This window comes from Styela clava, chromosome 6 (assembly GCF_964204865.1).
Source record: "Styela clava chromosome 6, kaStyClav1.hap1.2, whole genome shotgun sequence".
Lineage (NCBI taxonomy): Eukaryota > Metazoa > Chordata > Ascidiacea > Stolidobranchia > Styelidae > Styela > Styela clava.
In genome coordinates, this window is record NC_135255.1 from 8,682,835 (window position 1) to 8,694,909 (window position 12,075).

Here is a 12,075-nt window from a genome sequence, read left to right on the forward strand (position 1 = left end):
CTGCTTTTTGTATCATAGCACTATTTTCTGCTTGAGGCACCCTATTTCTTATTTATTTCTCATGTATTTGCTGCCGGATTGATACCTTTTAATCTAGCAGTGAGCTTTTTGACAGCCACCTCCATCCGGTCTGTTGATTCGAAGAAAATTTACATTCGATTCCTACTCTAAACTCCGAGATTCCGATTCCAGGTGAAGGAAATTTTGGTTCCATACCCCAACTTTTTTTTTGTCAACTCTCCGAGAGTGAAAATAGTAAAATGCTCACTTCCCAGTACAGACTGAACTCTAATTCATAAAGTTGTCGTTTTTCCCCCAAATCGCTATATATAGGTGCTGAAAGCTAACATTTTCATCAATGTAAAGGTGATTTTGTACCTTTGTGCCCACACATTCAAGCACCCGCATTAAATTAGACCCGCGCACATTAAAACCCAAGAACATGAGCAGGAGCACCCATAGGACGCTTGTACCCATCGGTACATTATTCCAATCATTGTTAGTTTAAAATACTATATCACCACTTTTGCCCTTTGTTGGTAATTTTTTTCCACAAATCATCGAAAACATAGTCGGCGGTCGATTAGTACACTCTGGAAATTGTATGTATGAAAACTGAATACTAATAAATTCATCAAGGTCAGAGTTGACCAATCACACAAGAGAAACGTGCTTCAATAAGTAACAATGACAACAACAACAACGGATCGTGTGAAGAACCCTCTCCCTCCTATACGCACACGGACATTTGTCATGCACAGGCATCTGCACCCATGAATGTTTAAACTCCCAGTCATTTTCACACGCGACTCACTACACTTATTACATTTCATTGCTAGTTATAATCATATCCCACTTCTACCTCCCTTATATCCCCCCTCCCTACCAACCTACAACGATACATAGGGCCACTTAGTGTCCAATAATAATTAAACGTTAGAAAAGAAAAAAATAAAGAACAATAAACAAGCATATCTAACGAGATTATAATATTGGACCATATTAAGTTCCTCCAAAACCTATTCGGGTTTTCTATTCTACTAAAATAAATGCATATCGTTGGGATTCTATTTTAGATCTTGGAATTTTTTCAACAATCATCTTGAAAACAAGAGGGCTATGCTCAAATATATGGACACGTAGCGACTTCTAGTGGCAAATTTGGATGACATGGCACACAAAAAACGACTCCCATGCAGCTCACCGGAATATTTGAAATAAATAAAAGTAATAGCATTCTAGCGAAAAATTTATTCTTAAAGTACTGAAACTTTCAAAGCAATTGGTCCAGTAATCAAAGAGAAAAGTTTTTTTCTGTGACGCAGAACAACAACAACAACATAATATTTACACGATTCATAGGTCCATCTACGTGTCCAATAACCGATCAAATAACCGATTGCAGTAACATATCAAATTTGACAATTCAACAAGATCAGAAAAATCCTTATCCAAACCAGATATAATTCGTCGCACATGTTGAATTCGAATTATTCCGTTGAACACTGAGGCACCTTTGAATATTCGTCTATGGACATTTCTAACGTGCTCCCTTCCCCTTGGTGACATAAGCACCTGCTTATATTGCTTAATGGGAATCTAGAACTGATTACAGTGGACGTACAGTTGCATATATGGCATTTCGATATGGTTTGTCGATTATAATCTTTCCTACTACGGCATATATCAGTAAAAGATAAAGAAGCGAGGTCTATCAGTTACGAAACGTCTTAAGTGGATTGCAATCGATCGGACGGTTGCTAACCGGTTGAAGTGACTTTTCCATTGACTGTATAATATCTTATGCCATCTATCGGCTTCTCTAGGTGTGGCGACATTTTTTAGGTTTTAAATCTAAATAGCCTAAATATCTAATTTAGGCCTACATCTTTCTCGAGGCGCAGTCATAGCCATTATATGGCGGCTCTTATATGACGCTTTCATAGGTTGTTACTACATGACATGGTTGCGGCAGCTCTTGCCATTGTTCATGGCGTATTACAAATAGATGCTATGAGTAGGGATGTAAGTTTTAGAATTTCGAATCGAAGCGATTCGAATCAGCGTCAATTCGAATCGATTCGGAGAAATTTGAGAAAAGAGGGCTTGATTCTACATAAAAAAAAAATAATTTAGATAGCACGAGGCGATTGCACGACTCAGTGACGTTGTCTCATAATCGACCAAAAGCGTATATTTTCCCTGCGTTTACAGCGTTCCAAGGTCCGAAGTTATAATTTATATCGCTCACAGCTTTAGAGGAACCAATGGTTTCGTTACATTTTATTTAGACTATTTAAAATGTTAAGAAGTTCTACAAATATGTCATTATATAAACGTGTCTTTAAATTACCTATGTAATGCCACTATAACAACAACATTATTCTTCAATAAAAACTTAGGTATTCGATGCTTCTCTCCCATCATTTGCTTTCTTTAAAATCACGGCCCAAGTGGTAATGAAGCATGGTTCACTGAGGCGTATCATTTGGATGAATTTTAAAGGTTAATTCTAGAAGAAACGATCACTATATATTCCGTATTGTTGGCGAACATAAATTTATGTAATAAGTAAATATAACTGAATGTAACTCTATGTAACTAAATAAAATATTCTCTAATATATTTTAAAGATTAAGCATCAATTCAATGTGTTCTTCTACTAGGTTTACTCATTCGTCGTGTTCGTTATTGTTATTTAATCATAATTTATGCTATAGTTGAAATAGTTCTCTCAAATTTGAAGAAATTTAACGATAATGTGATGTTATACTAAATCGAATCAGATTCGAAAATTTTTGAAACGGAACTTTCCGTCTCGGAATTCGATTCGAAATTAAAATATTCAAAACTTACATCCCTTGCTATGAGAGCTTACCCGCCATGGTTTCCGATTTGCTGCGTAGTACCCCGCCTCACACCATTATTTGTGGCAGTCTAAAAGTCAAACGCAATGCTTTGGGCATGGTGGCCATGAGTATACGGCCACAAAGTGGTAAACGAGAATATCGGTCGGAGACCGAAGACTTATCGATCGAAACTGCGGTTTCGATTCGTGACTGTATAGTGACACCGCGTGTCCCATAACTAATTAATTAATAACTCGGTAATTATACGACATAATTCATCCAAAATCAATAGACTTCTGGTCCGATGAATGCACATGCAAAATTTGGAGCACATTCAATCTCGCCTTCGTGAGATATCGCGTTCATCTAACAGGCAAACAAACAGAGAGACAGACAATTACCTATCAATATACTTACCGATCTTAAGATCGATAAGTAATAACTGCACTTGTCTTTCTGTGTAGTATTATCCACTTCCATCTTATCAGTAGAGTTTGCTTTCAGCACCGAAGAGTTAAAAACTGAGATAACCATGACCGTTATCATTCAAAAGCGAATATGATATCGAGACGCTGATGCCTTTGTAAAAGGTTCATATTTATTCATATTAGTTTATTCCAATTATTTATTATTTTTAGAATCAACTCTTCGTATTACATTTTAGTTAGAACGAGCAAAATAAATATCCAAAGTTAAAAACATTTTCTATGCACAATCGATGGACCAGCTTCGTCATATTCTTGCTTTGAAATCCACATTTGTTGGAATGTTGATAGAGATGCAAGAATTGATCCTCCGATCCACACAGAATATTTTCTTTCAGGAGGAGCGATGATCTTGATTTTCATTGTACTTGGTGCAAGAGCAGTGATTTCTTTCTGCATACGATCAGCAATACCAGGATACATTGTGGTTCCACCAGAGAGAACATTGTTGGCGTACAAGTCTTTACGAATATCAATATCGCACTTCATTATAGAATTGTATGTAGTTTCGTGTATTCCAGCAGATTCCATACCTTAAAATTAATTGAATGACAATTAATAAAGCAAATCGTGCTCTTGAATTTTATCAGATAAACTTCTATGGAATATATTATGAAATGCAATGTTGCATGTTTACGGAGGCTATCTCGTTAGTTGTTCTAGTGCTATTTCATCTCCATCGAGACTGGTCGTCAGTATTAGTTATCTACGAGATTGAAAATATATAAATCGACTTACCAATAAATGATGGCTGGAAAAGAGTTTCAGGACATCTGAATCTTTCGTTACCAATTGTAATGACCTGACCATCAGGAAGTTCGTAGCTTTTTTCGAGCGATGTAGAAGATGCAGCAGTCGCCATTTCTTGTTCAAAGTCGAGTGCAACATAGCACAATTTTTCTTTAATATCTCGGACAATTTCCCGTTCAGCAGTCGTGACGAAGGAGTACCCTCTTTCTGTAAGAATCTTCATCAAGTAATCGGTCAGATCTCGTCCAGCCAAATCAAGCCGAGCAATTGCATGGGGAAGCGCATATCCCTCATAAATTGGCACATTGTGCGAAACCCCATCTCCTGCATCCATGACAATACCTGTTGTTCTGCCTGATGCATACAACGACAAAACGGCCTGAATGGCTACGTACATTGCTGGAACGTTGAATGTTTCGAACATTATTTGAGTCATCTTTTCTCTATTTGCTTTTGGGTTCAATGGGGCTTCAGTTAGAAGAGTTGGGTGTTCTTCAGGCGCAACTCGTAGTTCGTTATACATTGTATGATGCCAAATTTTTTCCATGTCGTCCCAATTGGTAATGATTCCATGTTCAATCGGATATTTAAGCGTCAGAATTCCTCTTTTGCTTTGAGCTTCATCACCTACATAGCTATCTTTTTGTCCCATTCCTACCATCACGCCTTGATGTCTTGGTCTTCCGACAATGGAAGGGAACACGGCTCTTGGGGCATCATCACCAGCAAATCCAGATTTAACTAATCCAGATCCGTTGTCACAGACAATTGCGTGACAACTTGCACTTTTATTTAGATACCATAAAAGGGAAGATATATTCTTCACTTATCATAGTTGTCACGACATTGATCCGAGAGATTTCATTGTGAGAAGTTTTATGTGATACTTTGCTCAACTAGTTGAGCAAGAGATGATTGTATATACAAATAATTCTACAAATAACAAATAAATACAAAATTTACAAATATTTCAGTTCCTTCATTTGATATTCAAAATTGGAATAGAAACTACGTTGAAAGGTAAAGTAATACTTCGTACAATACCTTGCTTTTTGTATCATAGCACTATTTTCTGCTTGAGGCACCACATTTCTTATTTATTTCTCATGTATTTGCTGAACCGGATTGATACCTTATAATCTATGAGTGAGCTTTTTGACAGCCACCTCCATCCGGTCTGTTGATTCGAAGAAAATTTACATTCGATTCCTACTCTAAACTCCGAGATTCCGATTCCAGGTGAAGGAAATTTTGGTTCCATATCCCAACTTTTTTTAATCAACTCTCCGAGAGTGAAAATAGTAAAATGCTCACTTCCCAGTACAGACTGAACTCTAATTCATAAAGTTGTCGTTTTCCCCAAATCGCTATATATAAGTGATGAAAGCTAACATTTTCATCAATGTAAAGGTGATTTTGTACCTTTGTGCCCACACATTCAAGCATCCGCATTAAATTAGACCCGCGCACATTAAAACCCAAGAACATGAGCAGGAGCACCCATAGACGCTTGTACCCATCATTAACACCAACCGAATTTGAACTCACGTACATTTCAAACATGGACATTTTAATGCACAGACATCTGCACCCGTGGATATTTGCACCCATGGATATTCTAACCCACAGTCATTTTCATTCACAAAAATTCAATAAATATATATTGACATTAAGGTGGTTTACAATCTGTAAGTAAATTTTTGGTGAGGCTCGGTACATTATTCCAATCATTGTTAGTTAAAATCCTATATCACACTTTTGCCCTTTGTTGGTAATTGTCTTTCCACAAATCATCGCAAACATAGTCGGCGGTCGATTAGTACACGCTGGAAATTGTATGTATGAAAACTGAATACTAAATAAATTCATCAAGTCAGAGTTGACCAATCACACAAGAGAAACTTGCTTCAATAAGTAACAATGACAACAACAACGGATCGTGTGAAGAACCCTCTCCCTCCTATACGCACACGGACATTGTCATGCACAGGCACCTGCACCCATGAATGTTTGAACTCCCAGTTTTTTACACGCGACTCACTACACTTATTACATTTCATTGCTAGGTATAATGATATCCCACTTCTACCTCTCTTATATCCCCCCTCCCTACCAACCTACAACGATACATAGGGCCACTTAGTGTCCAATAATAATTAAACGTTAGAAAAGAAAAAAATAAAGAACAATAAACAAGCATATCTAACGAGATTATAATATTGGACCATATTAAGTTCCTCCAAAACCTACTCGGGTTTTTTATTCTACTAAAATAAATGCATATCGTTGGGATTCTATTTCAGATCTTGGAATTTTTTCAACAATCATCTTGAAAACAAGAGAGCTATGCTCAAATATATGGACACGTAGCGGCTTCTAGTGGCAAATTTGGATGGCGTCATGGCACACAAAAAAACGACTCCCATGCAGCTCACCGGAATATTTGAAATAAATAAAAGTAATATCATTCTAGCGAAAATTTATTCTTAAAGCACTGAAACTTTCAAAGCAATTGGTCCAATAATCAATAAGAAAAGTTTTTTTCTGTGACAAAGAACAACAAGAACAAGAAGAACAACAACATATATTAGAACGATTCATAGGTCCACCTACGTGTTCAATAACCGATCGAATAACCGATTGCAGTAACATATCAAATTTGACAATTCAACATGATCAGAAAAATCCTTATCCAAACCAGATATAATTCGTCGCTTTATGTTTTAAATCTAAATAGCCTAAATATCTAATTTAGGCCTACATCTTTCTCGAAGCGCAGTCATGCCATTATATGGCGGCTCTTATATGACGCTTTCATAGGTTGTTACTACATGACATGGTTGCGGCAGCTCTTGTCATTGTTCATGGCGTATTACAAATATATGCTATGAGTAGGGATGTAAGTTTTAGAATTTCGAATCGAAGCGATTCGAATCAGCGTCAATTCGAATCGATTCGGAGCAATTTGAGAAAAGAGGGCTTGATTCTACATAAAAAAAATAATTTAGATAGCACGAGGCGATTGCACGACTCAGTGACGTTGTCTCATAATCGACCAAAAGCGTATATTTTCCCTGCGTTTACAGCGTTCCAAGGTCCGAAGTTATATTTTATATCGCTCACAGCTTTAGAGGAACCAATGGTTTCGTTAAATTTTATTTAGACTATTTAAAATGTTAAGAAGTTCTACAAATATGTCATTATATAAACGTGTCTTTAAATTACCTATGTAATGCCACTATAACAACAACATTATTCTTCATTAAAAACGTAGGTATTCGATGCTTCTCTCCCATCATTTGCTTTCTTTAAAATCACGGCCCAAGTGGTACTGAAGCATGGTTCACTGAGGCGTATCATTTGGATGAATTTTAAAGGTTAATTCTAGAAGAAACGATCACTATATATTCGGTATTGTAGGCGAGCATAAATTTATGTAATAAGTAAATATAACTGAATGTAACTCTATGTAACTGAATAAAATATTCTCTAATATATTTTAAAGATTAAGCATCAATTCAATGTGTTCTTCTACTAGCTTTACTCATTCTTCATGTTCGTTATTGTTATTTAATCATAATTTATGCTATAGTTGAAATAGTTCTCTCAAATTTGAAGAAATTTAACGATAATGTGATGTTATACTAAATAGAATCAGATTCGAAAATTTTTGAATCGGAACTTTCCGATTCGGAATTCGATTCGAAATTAAAATATTCAAAACTTACATCCCTTGCTATGAGAGCTTACCCGCCATGGTTTCCGATTTGCTGCGTAGTACCCCGCCTCACACCATTATTTGTGGCAGTCTAAAAGTCAAACGTAATGATTTGGGCATGGTGGCCATGAGTATACGGCCACAAAGTGGTAAACGAGAATATCGGTCGGAGACCGAAGACTTATCGATCGAAACTGCGGTTTCGATTTGTTACTGTATAGTGACACCGCGTGTCCCATAACTAATTAAATAATAACTCGCTAATTATACGACATAATTCATCCAAAATCAATAGACTTCTGGTCCGATGAATGCACATGCAAAATTTAGAGCAGATTCAATCTCGCCTTCGTGAGATATCGCGTTCATCTAACAGACAAACAAACAGAGAGACAGACAATTACTTATCAATATACTTACCGATCTTAAGATCGATAAGTAATAACTGCACTTGTCTTTCTGTGTAGTATTATCCACTTCCATCTTATCAGTAGAGTTTGCTTTCAGCACCGAAGAGTTAAAAACTGAGATAACCATGACCGTTATCATTCAAAGGCGAATATGATATCGAGACGCTGATGCCTTTGTACAAGCTTCATATTTATTCATATTAGTTTATTCCAATTATTTATTATTTTTAGAATCAACTCTTCGTATTACATTTTAGTTAGAACGAGCAAAATAAATATCCAAAGTTAAAAACATTTTCTATGCACAATCGATGGACCAGCTTCGTCATATTCTTGCTTTGAAATCCACATTTGTTGGAATGTTGATAGAGATGCAAGAATTGATCCTCCGATCCACACAGAATATTTTCTTTCAGGAGGAGCGATGATCTTGATTTTCATTGTACTTGGTGCAAGAGCAGTGATTTCTTTCTGCATACGATCAGCAATACCAGGATACATTGTGGTTCCACCAGAGAGAACATTGTTGGCGTACAAGTCTTTACGAATATCAATATCGCACTTCATTATAGAATTGTATGTAGTTTCGTGTATTCCAGCAGATTCCATACCTTAAAATTAATTGAATGACAATTAATAAAGCAAATCGTGCTCTTGAATTTTATCAGATAAACTTCTATGGAATATATTATGAAATGCAATGTTGCATGTTTACGGAGGCTATCTCGTTAGTTGTTCTAGTGCTATTTCATCTCCATCGAGACTGGTCGTCAGTATTAGTTATCTACGAGATTGAAAATATATAAATCGACTTACCAATAAATGATGGCTGGAAAAGAGTTTCAGGACATCTGAATCTTTCGTTACCAATTGTAATGACCTGACCATCAGGAAGTTCGTAGCTTTTTTCGAGCGATGTAGAAGATGCAGCAGTCGCCATTTCTTGTTCAAAGTCGAGTGCAACATAACACAATTTTTCTTTAATATCTCGGACAATTTCCCGTTCAGCAGTCGTGACGAAGGAGTACCCTCTTTCTGTAAGAATCTTCATCAAGTAATCGGTCAGATCTCGTCCAGCCAAATCAAGCCGAGCAATTGCATGGGGAAGCGCATATCCCTCATAAATTGGCACATTGTGCGAAACCCCATCTCCTGCATCCATGACAATACCTGTTGTTCTGCCTGATGCATACAACGACAAAACGGCCTGAATAGCTACGTACATTGCTGGAACGTTGAATGTTTCGAACATTATTTGAGTCATCTTTTCTCTATTTGCTTTTGGGTTCAATGGGGCTTCAGTTAAAAGAGTTGGGTGTTCTTCAGGCGCAACTCGTAGTTCGTTATACATTGTATGATGCCAAATTTTTTCCATGTCGTCCCAATTGGTAATGATTCCATGTTCAATCGGATATTTAAGCGTCAAAATTCCTCTTTTGCTTTGAGCTTCATCACCGACATAGCTATCTTTTTGTCCCATTCCTACCATCACGCCTTGATGTCTTGGTCTTCCGACAATGGAAGGGAACACGGCTCTTGGGGCATCATCACCAGCAAATCCAGATTTAACTAATCCAGATCCGTTGTCACAGACAATTGCGGTTTGATCTTCCTCTCCGTCAGACATAGTTTAATTTAGGAAGGTAAACGTATTTGTAGATTAGAAGACTTGAACTGTCGAATGATGATGAAATTTGATCTACGCACTTATTTATATTACTTGATGTCTTGGAATGTACGAAATTTCAATATCCCGGCTGTTTAAATTACTAACCAGCACTGTTCACAACCTATTTTAGCATATTTTCGCACATTTTCGTGACACTACAACCGCGTGACAACTTGCACTTTTATTTAGATACCATAAAAGGGAAGATATATTCTTCACTTATCATAGTTGTCACGACATTGATCCCAGAGATTTCATTGTGAGAAGTTTTATGTGATACTTTGCTCGACTAGTTGAGCAAATGATGATTGTATATACAAATAATTCTACAAATAACAAATAAATTCAAAATTTACAAATAATTCAGTTCCTTCATTTGATATTCAAAATTGGAATAGAAGCTACGTTGAAAGGTAAAGTAATACTTCGTACAATACCTTGCTTTTTGTATCATAGCACTATTTTCTGCTTGAGGCACCATATTTCTTATTTATTTCTCATGTATTTGCTGAACCGGATTGATACCTTTTAATCTAGCAGTGAGCTTTTTGACAGCCACCTCCATCCGGTCTGTTGATTCGATGAAAATTTACATTCGATTCCTACTCAAAACTCCGAGATTCCGATTCCAGGTGAAGGAAATTTTGGTTCCATATCCCAACTTTTTTTAATCAACTCTCCGAGAGTGAAAATAGTAAAATGCTCACTTCCCAGTACAGACTGAACTCTAATTCACAAAGTTGTCGTTTTTCCCAAATCGCTATATATAGGTGATGAAAGCTAACATTTTTATCAATGTAAAGGTGATTTTGTACCTTTGTGCCCACACATTCAAGCACCCGCATTAAATTAGACCCGCGCACATCAAAACCCAAGAACATGAGCAGGAGCACCCATAGACGCTTGTACCCATCATTAACACCAACCGAATTTGAACTCACGTACATTTTAAACATGGACATTTTAATGCACAGACATCTGCACCCGTGGATATTTGCACCCATGGATATTCTAATCCACAGTCATTTTCATTCACGAAAATTCAATAAATATATATTGACATTAAGGTGGTTTACAAACTGTAAGTAAATTCTTGGTGATGCTCGGTACATTATTCTAATCATTGTTAGTTAAATCCTATATCACACTTTTGCCCTTTGTTGGTAATTGTCTTTCCACAAATCATCGCAAACATAGTCGGCGGTCGATTAGTACACGCTGGAAATTGCATGTATGAAAACTGAATACTAAATAAATTCATCAAGTCAGAGTTGACCAATCACACAAGAGAAACTTGCTTCAATAAGTAACAATGACAACAACAACGGATCGTGTGAAGAACCCTCTCCCTCCTATACGCACACGGACATTGTCATGCACAGGCACCTGCACCCATGAATGTTTGAACTCCCAGTCATTTTCACACGCGACTCACTACACTTATAACATTTCATTGCTAGTTATAATCATATCCCACTTCAACCTCCCTTATATCCCCCCTCCCTACCAACCTACAACGATACATGGGGCCACTTAGTGTCCAATAATAATTAAACGTTAGAAAAGAAAAAAATAAGAACAATAAACAAGCATATCTAACGAGATTATAATATTGGACCATATTAAGTTCCTCTAAAACCTACTCGGGTTTTCTATTCTACTAAAATAAATGCATATCGTTGGGATTCTATTTCAGATCTTGGAATTTTTTCAACAATCATCTTGAAAACAAGAGAGCTATGCTCAAATATATGGACACGTAGCGGCTTCTAGTGGCAAATTTGGATGGCGTCATGGCACACAAAAAAACGACTCCCATGCAGCTCACCGGAATATTTGAAATAAATAAAAGTAATAGCATTCTAGCGAAAAATTTATTCTTAAAGAACTGAAACTTTCAAAGCAATTGGTCCAGTAATCAAAGAGAAAAGTTTTTTCTGTGACAAAGAACAACAAGAACAACAACAACATATATTAGAACGATTCATAGGTCCACCTACGTGTCCAATAACCGATCGAATAACCGATTGCAGTAACATATCAAATTTGACAATTCAATATGATCAGAAAAATCCTTATCCAAACCAGATATAATTCGTCGCACATGTTGAATTCGAATTATTCCATTGAACACTGAGGCACCTTTGAATATTCGTCTATGGATATTTCTAAGGTGCTCCCTTCCCCTTGGTGA

At 36.6% G+C, this 12,075-nt stretch overlaps 2 protein-coding genes across 2 annotated transcripts; both read right to left on the reverse strand.

Annotated features, from left to right (window-relative positions):
- Positions 1-3,446: 3,446 nt before the first annotated feature.
- LOC120331732 (actin, muscle) lies at positions 3,447-4,846 on the reverse strand. Its single transcript, XM_039398872.2, has 2 exons — positions 4,073-4,846; positions 3,447-3,867 (listed from the first exon to the last, which is right to left on the reverse strand). The coding sequence occupies exons 1-2, from the start codon at positions 4,743-4,745 to the stop codon at positions 3,542-3,544; spliced, it is 999 nt and encodes a 332-aa protein (XP_039254806.2). The 5' UTR covers positions 4,746-4,846; the 3' UTR covers positions 3,447-3,541.
- A 3,518-nt stretch (positions 4,847-8,364) lies between these two features.
- Positions 8,365-9,922, reverse strand: LOC120331733 (actin, muscle). The gene is made up of 2 exons (XM_039398873.2): positions 9,029-9,922; positions 8,365-8,823 (listed from the first exon to the last, which is right to left on the reverse strand). Exons 1-2 carry the CDS (start codon positions 9,837-9,839, stop codon positions 8,498-8,500), a joined length of 1,137 nt encoding a protein of 378 aa, XP_039254807.1. The 5' UTR covers positions 9,840-9,922; the 3' UTR covers positions 8,365-8,497.
- Positions 9,923-12,075: the final 2,153 nt, after the last annotated feature.

Coding starts and splice junctions, on each gene's coding strand:
- LOC120331732 (XM_039398872.2), bottom strand. CDS start 4,745: ATGGTAGGAATGGGACAAAAAGATAGCTATGTAGGTGATGAAGCTCAA. Junction 3,868..4,072: donor TTTCCAGCCATCATTTATTG/GTAAGTCGATTT, acceptor ATTAATTTTAAG/GTATGGAATCTGCTGGAATA.
- LOC120331733 (XM_039398873.2), bottom strand. CDS start 9,839: ATGTCTGACGGAGAGGAAGATCAAACCGCAATTGTCTGTGACAACGGA. Junction 8,824..9,028: donor TTTCCAGCCATCATTTATTG/GTAAGTCGATTT, acceptor ATTAATTTTAAG/GTATGGAATCTGCTGGAATA.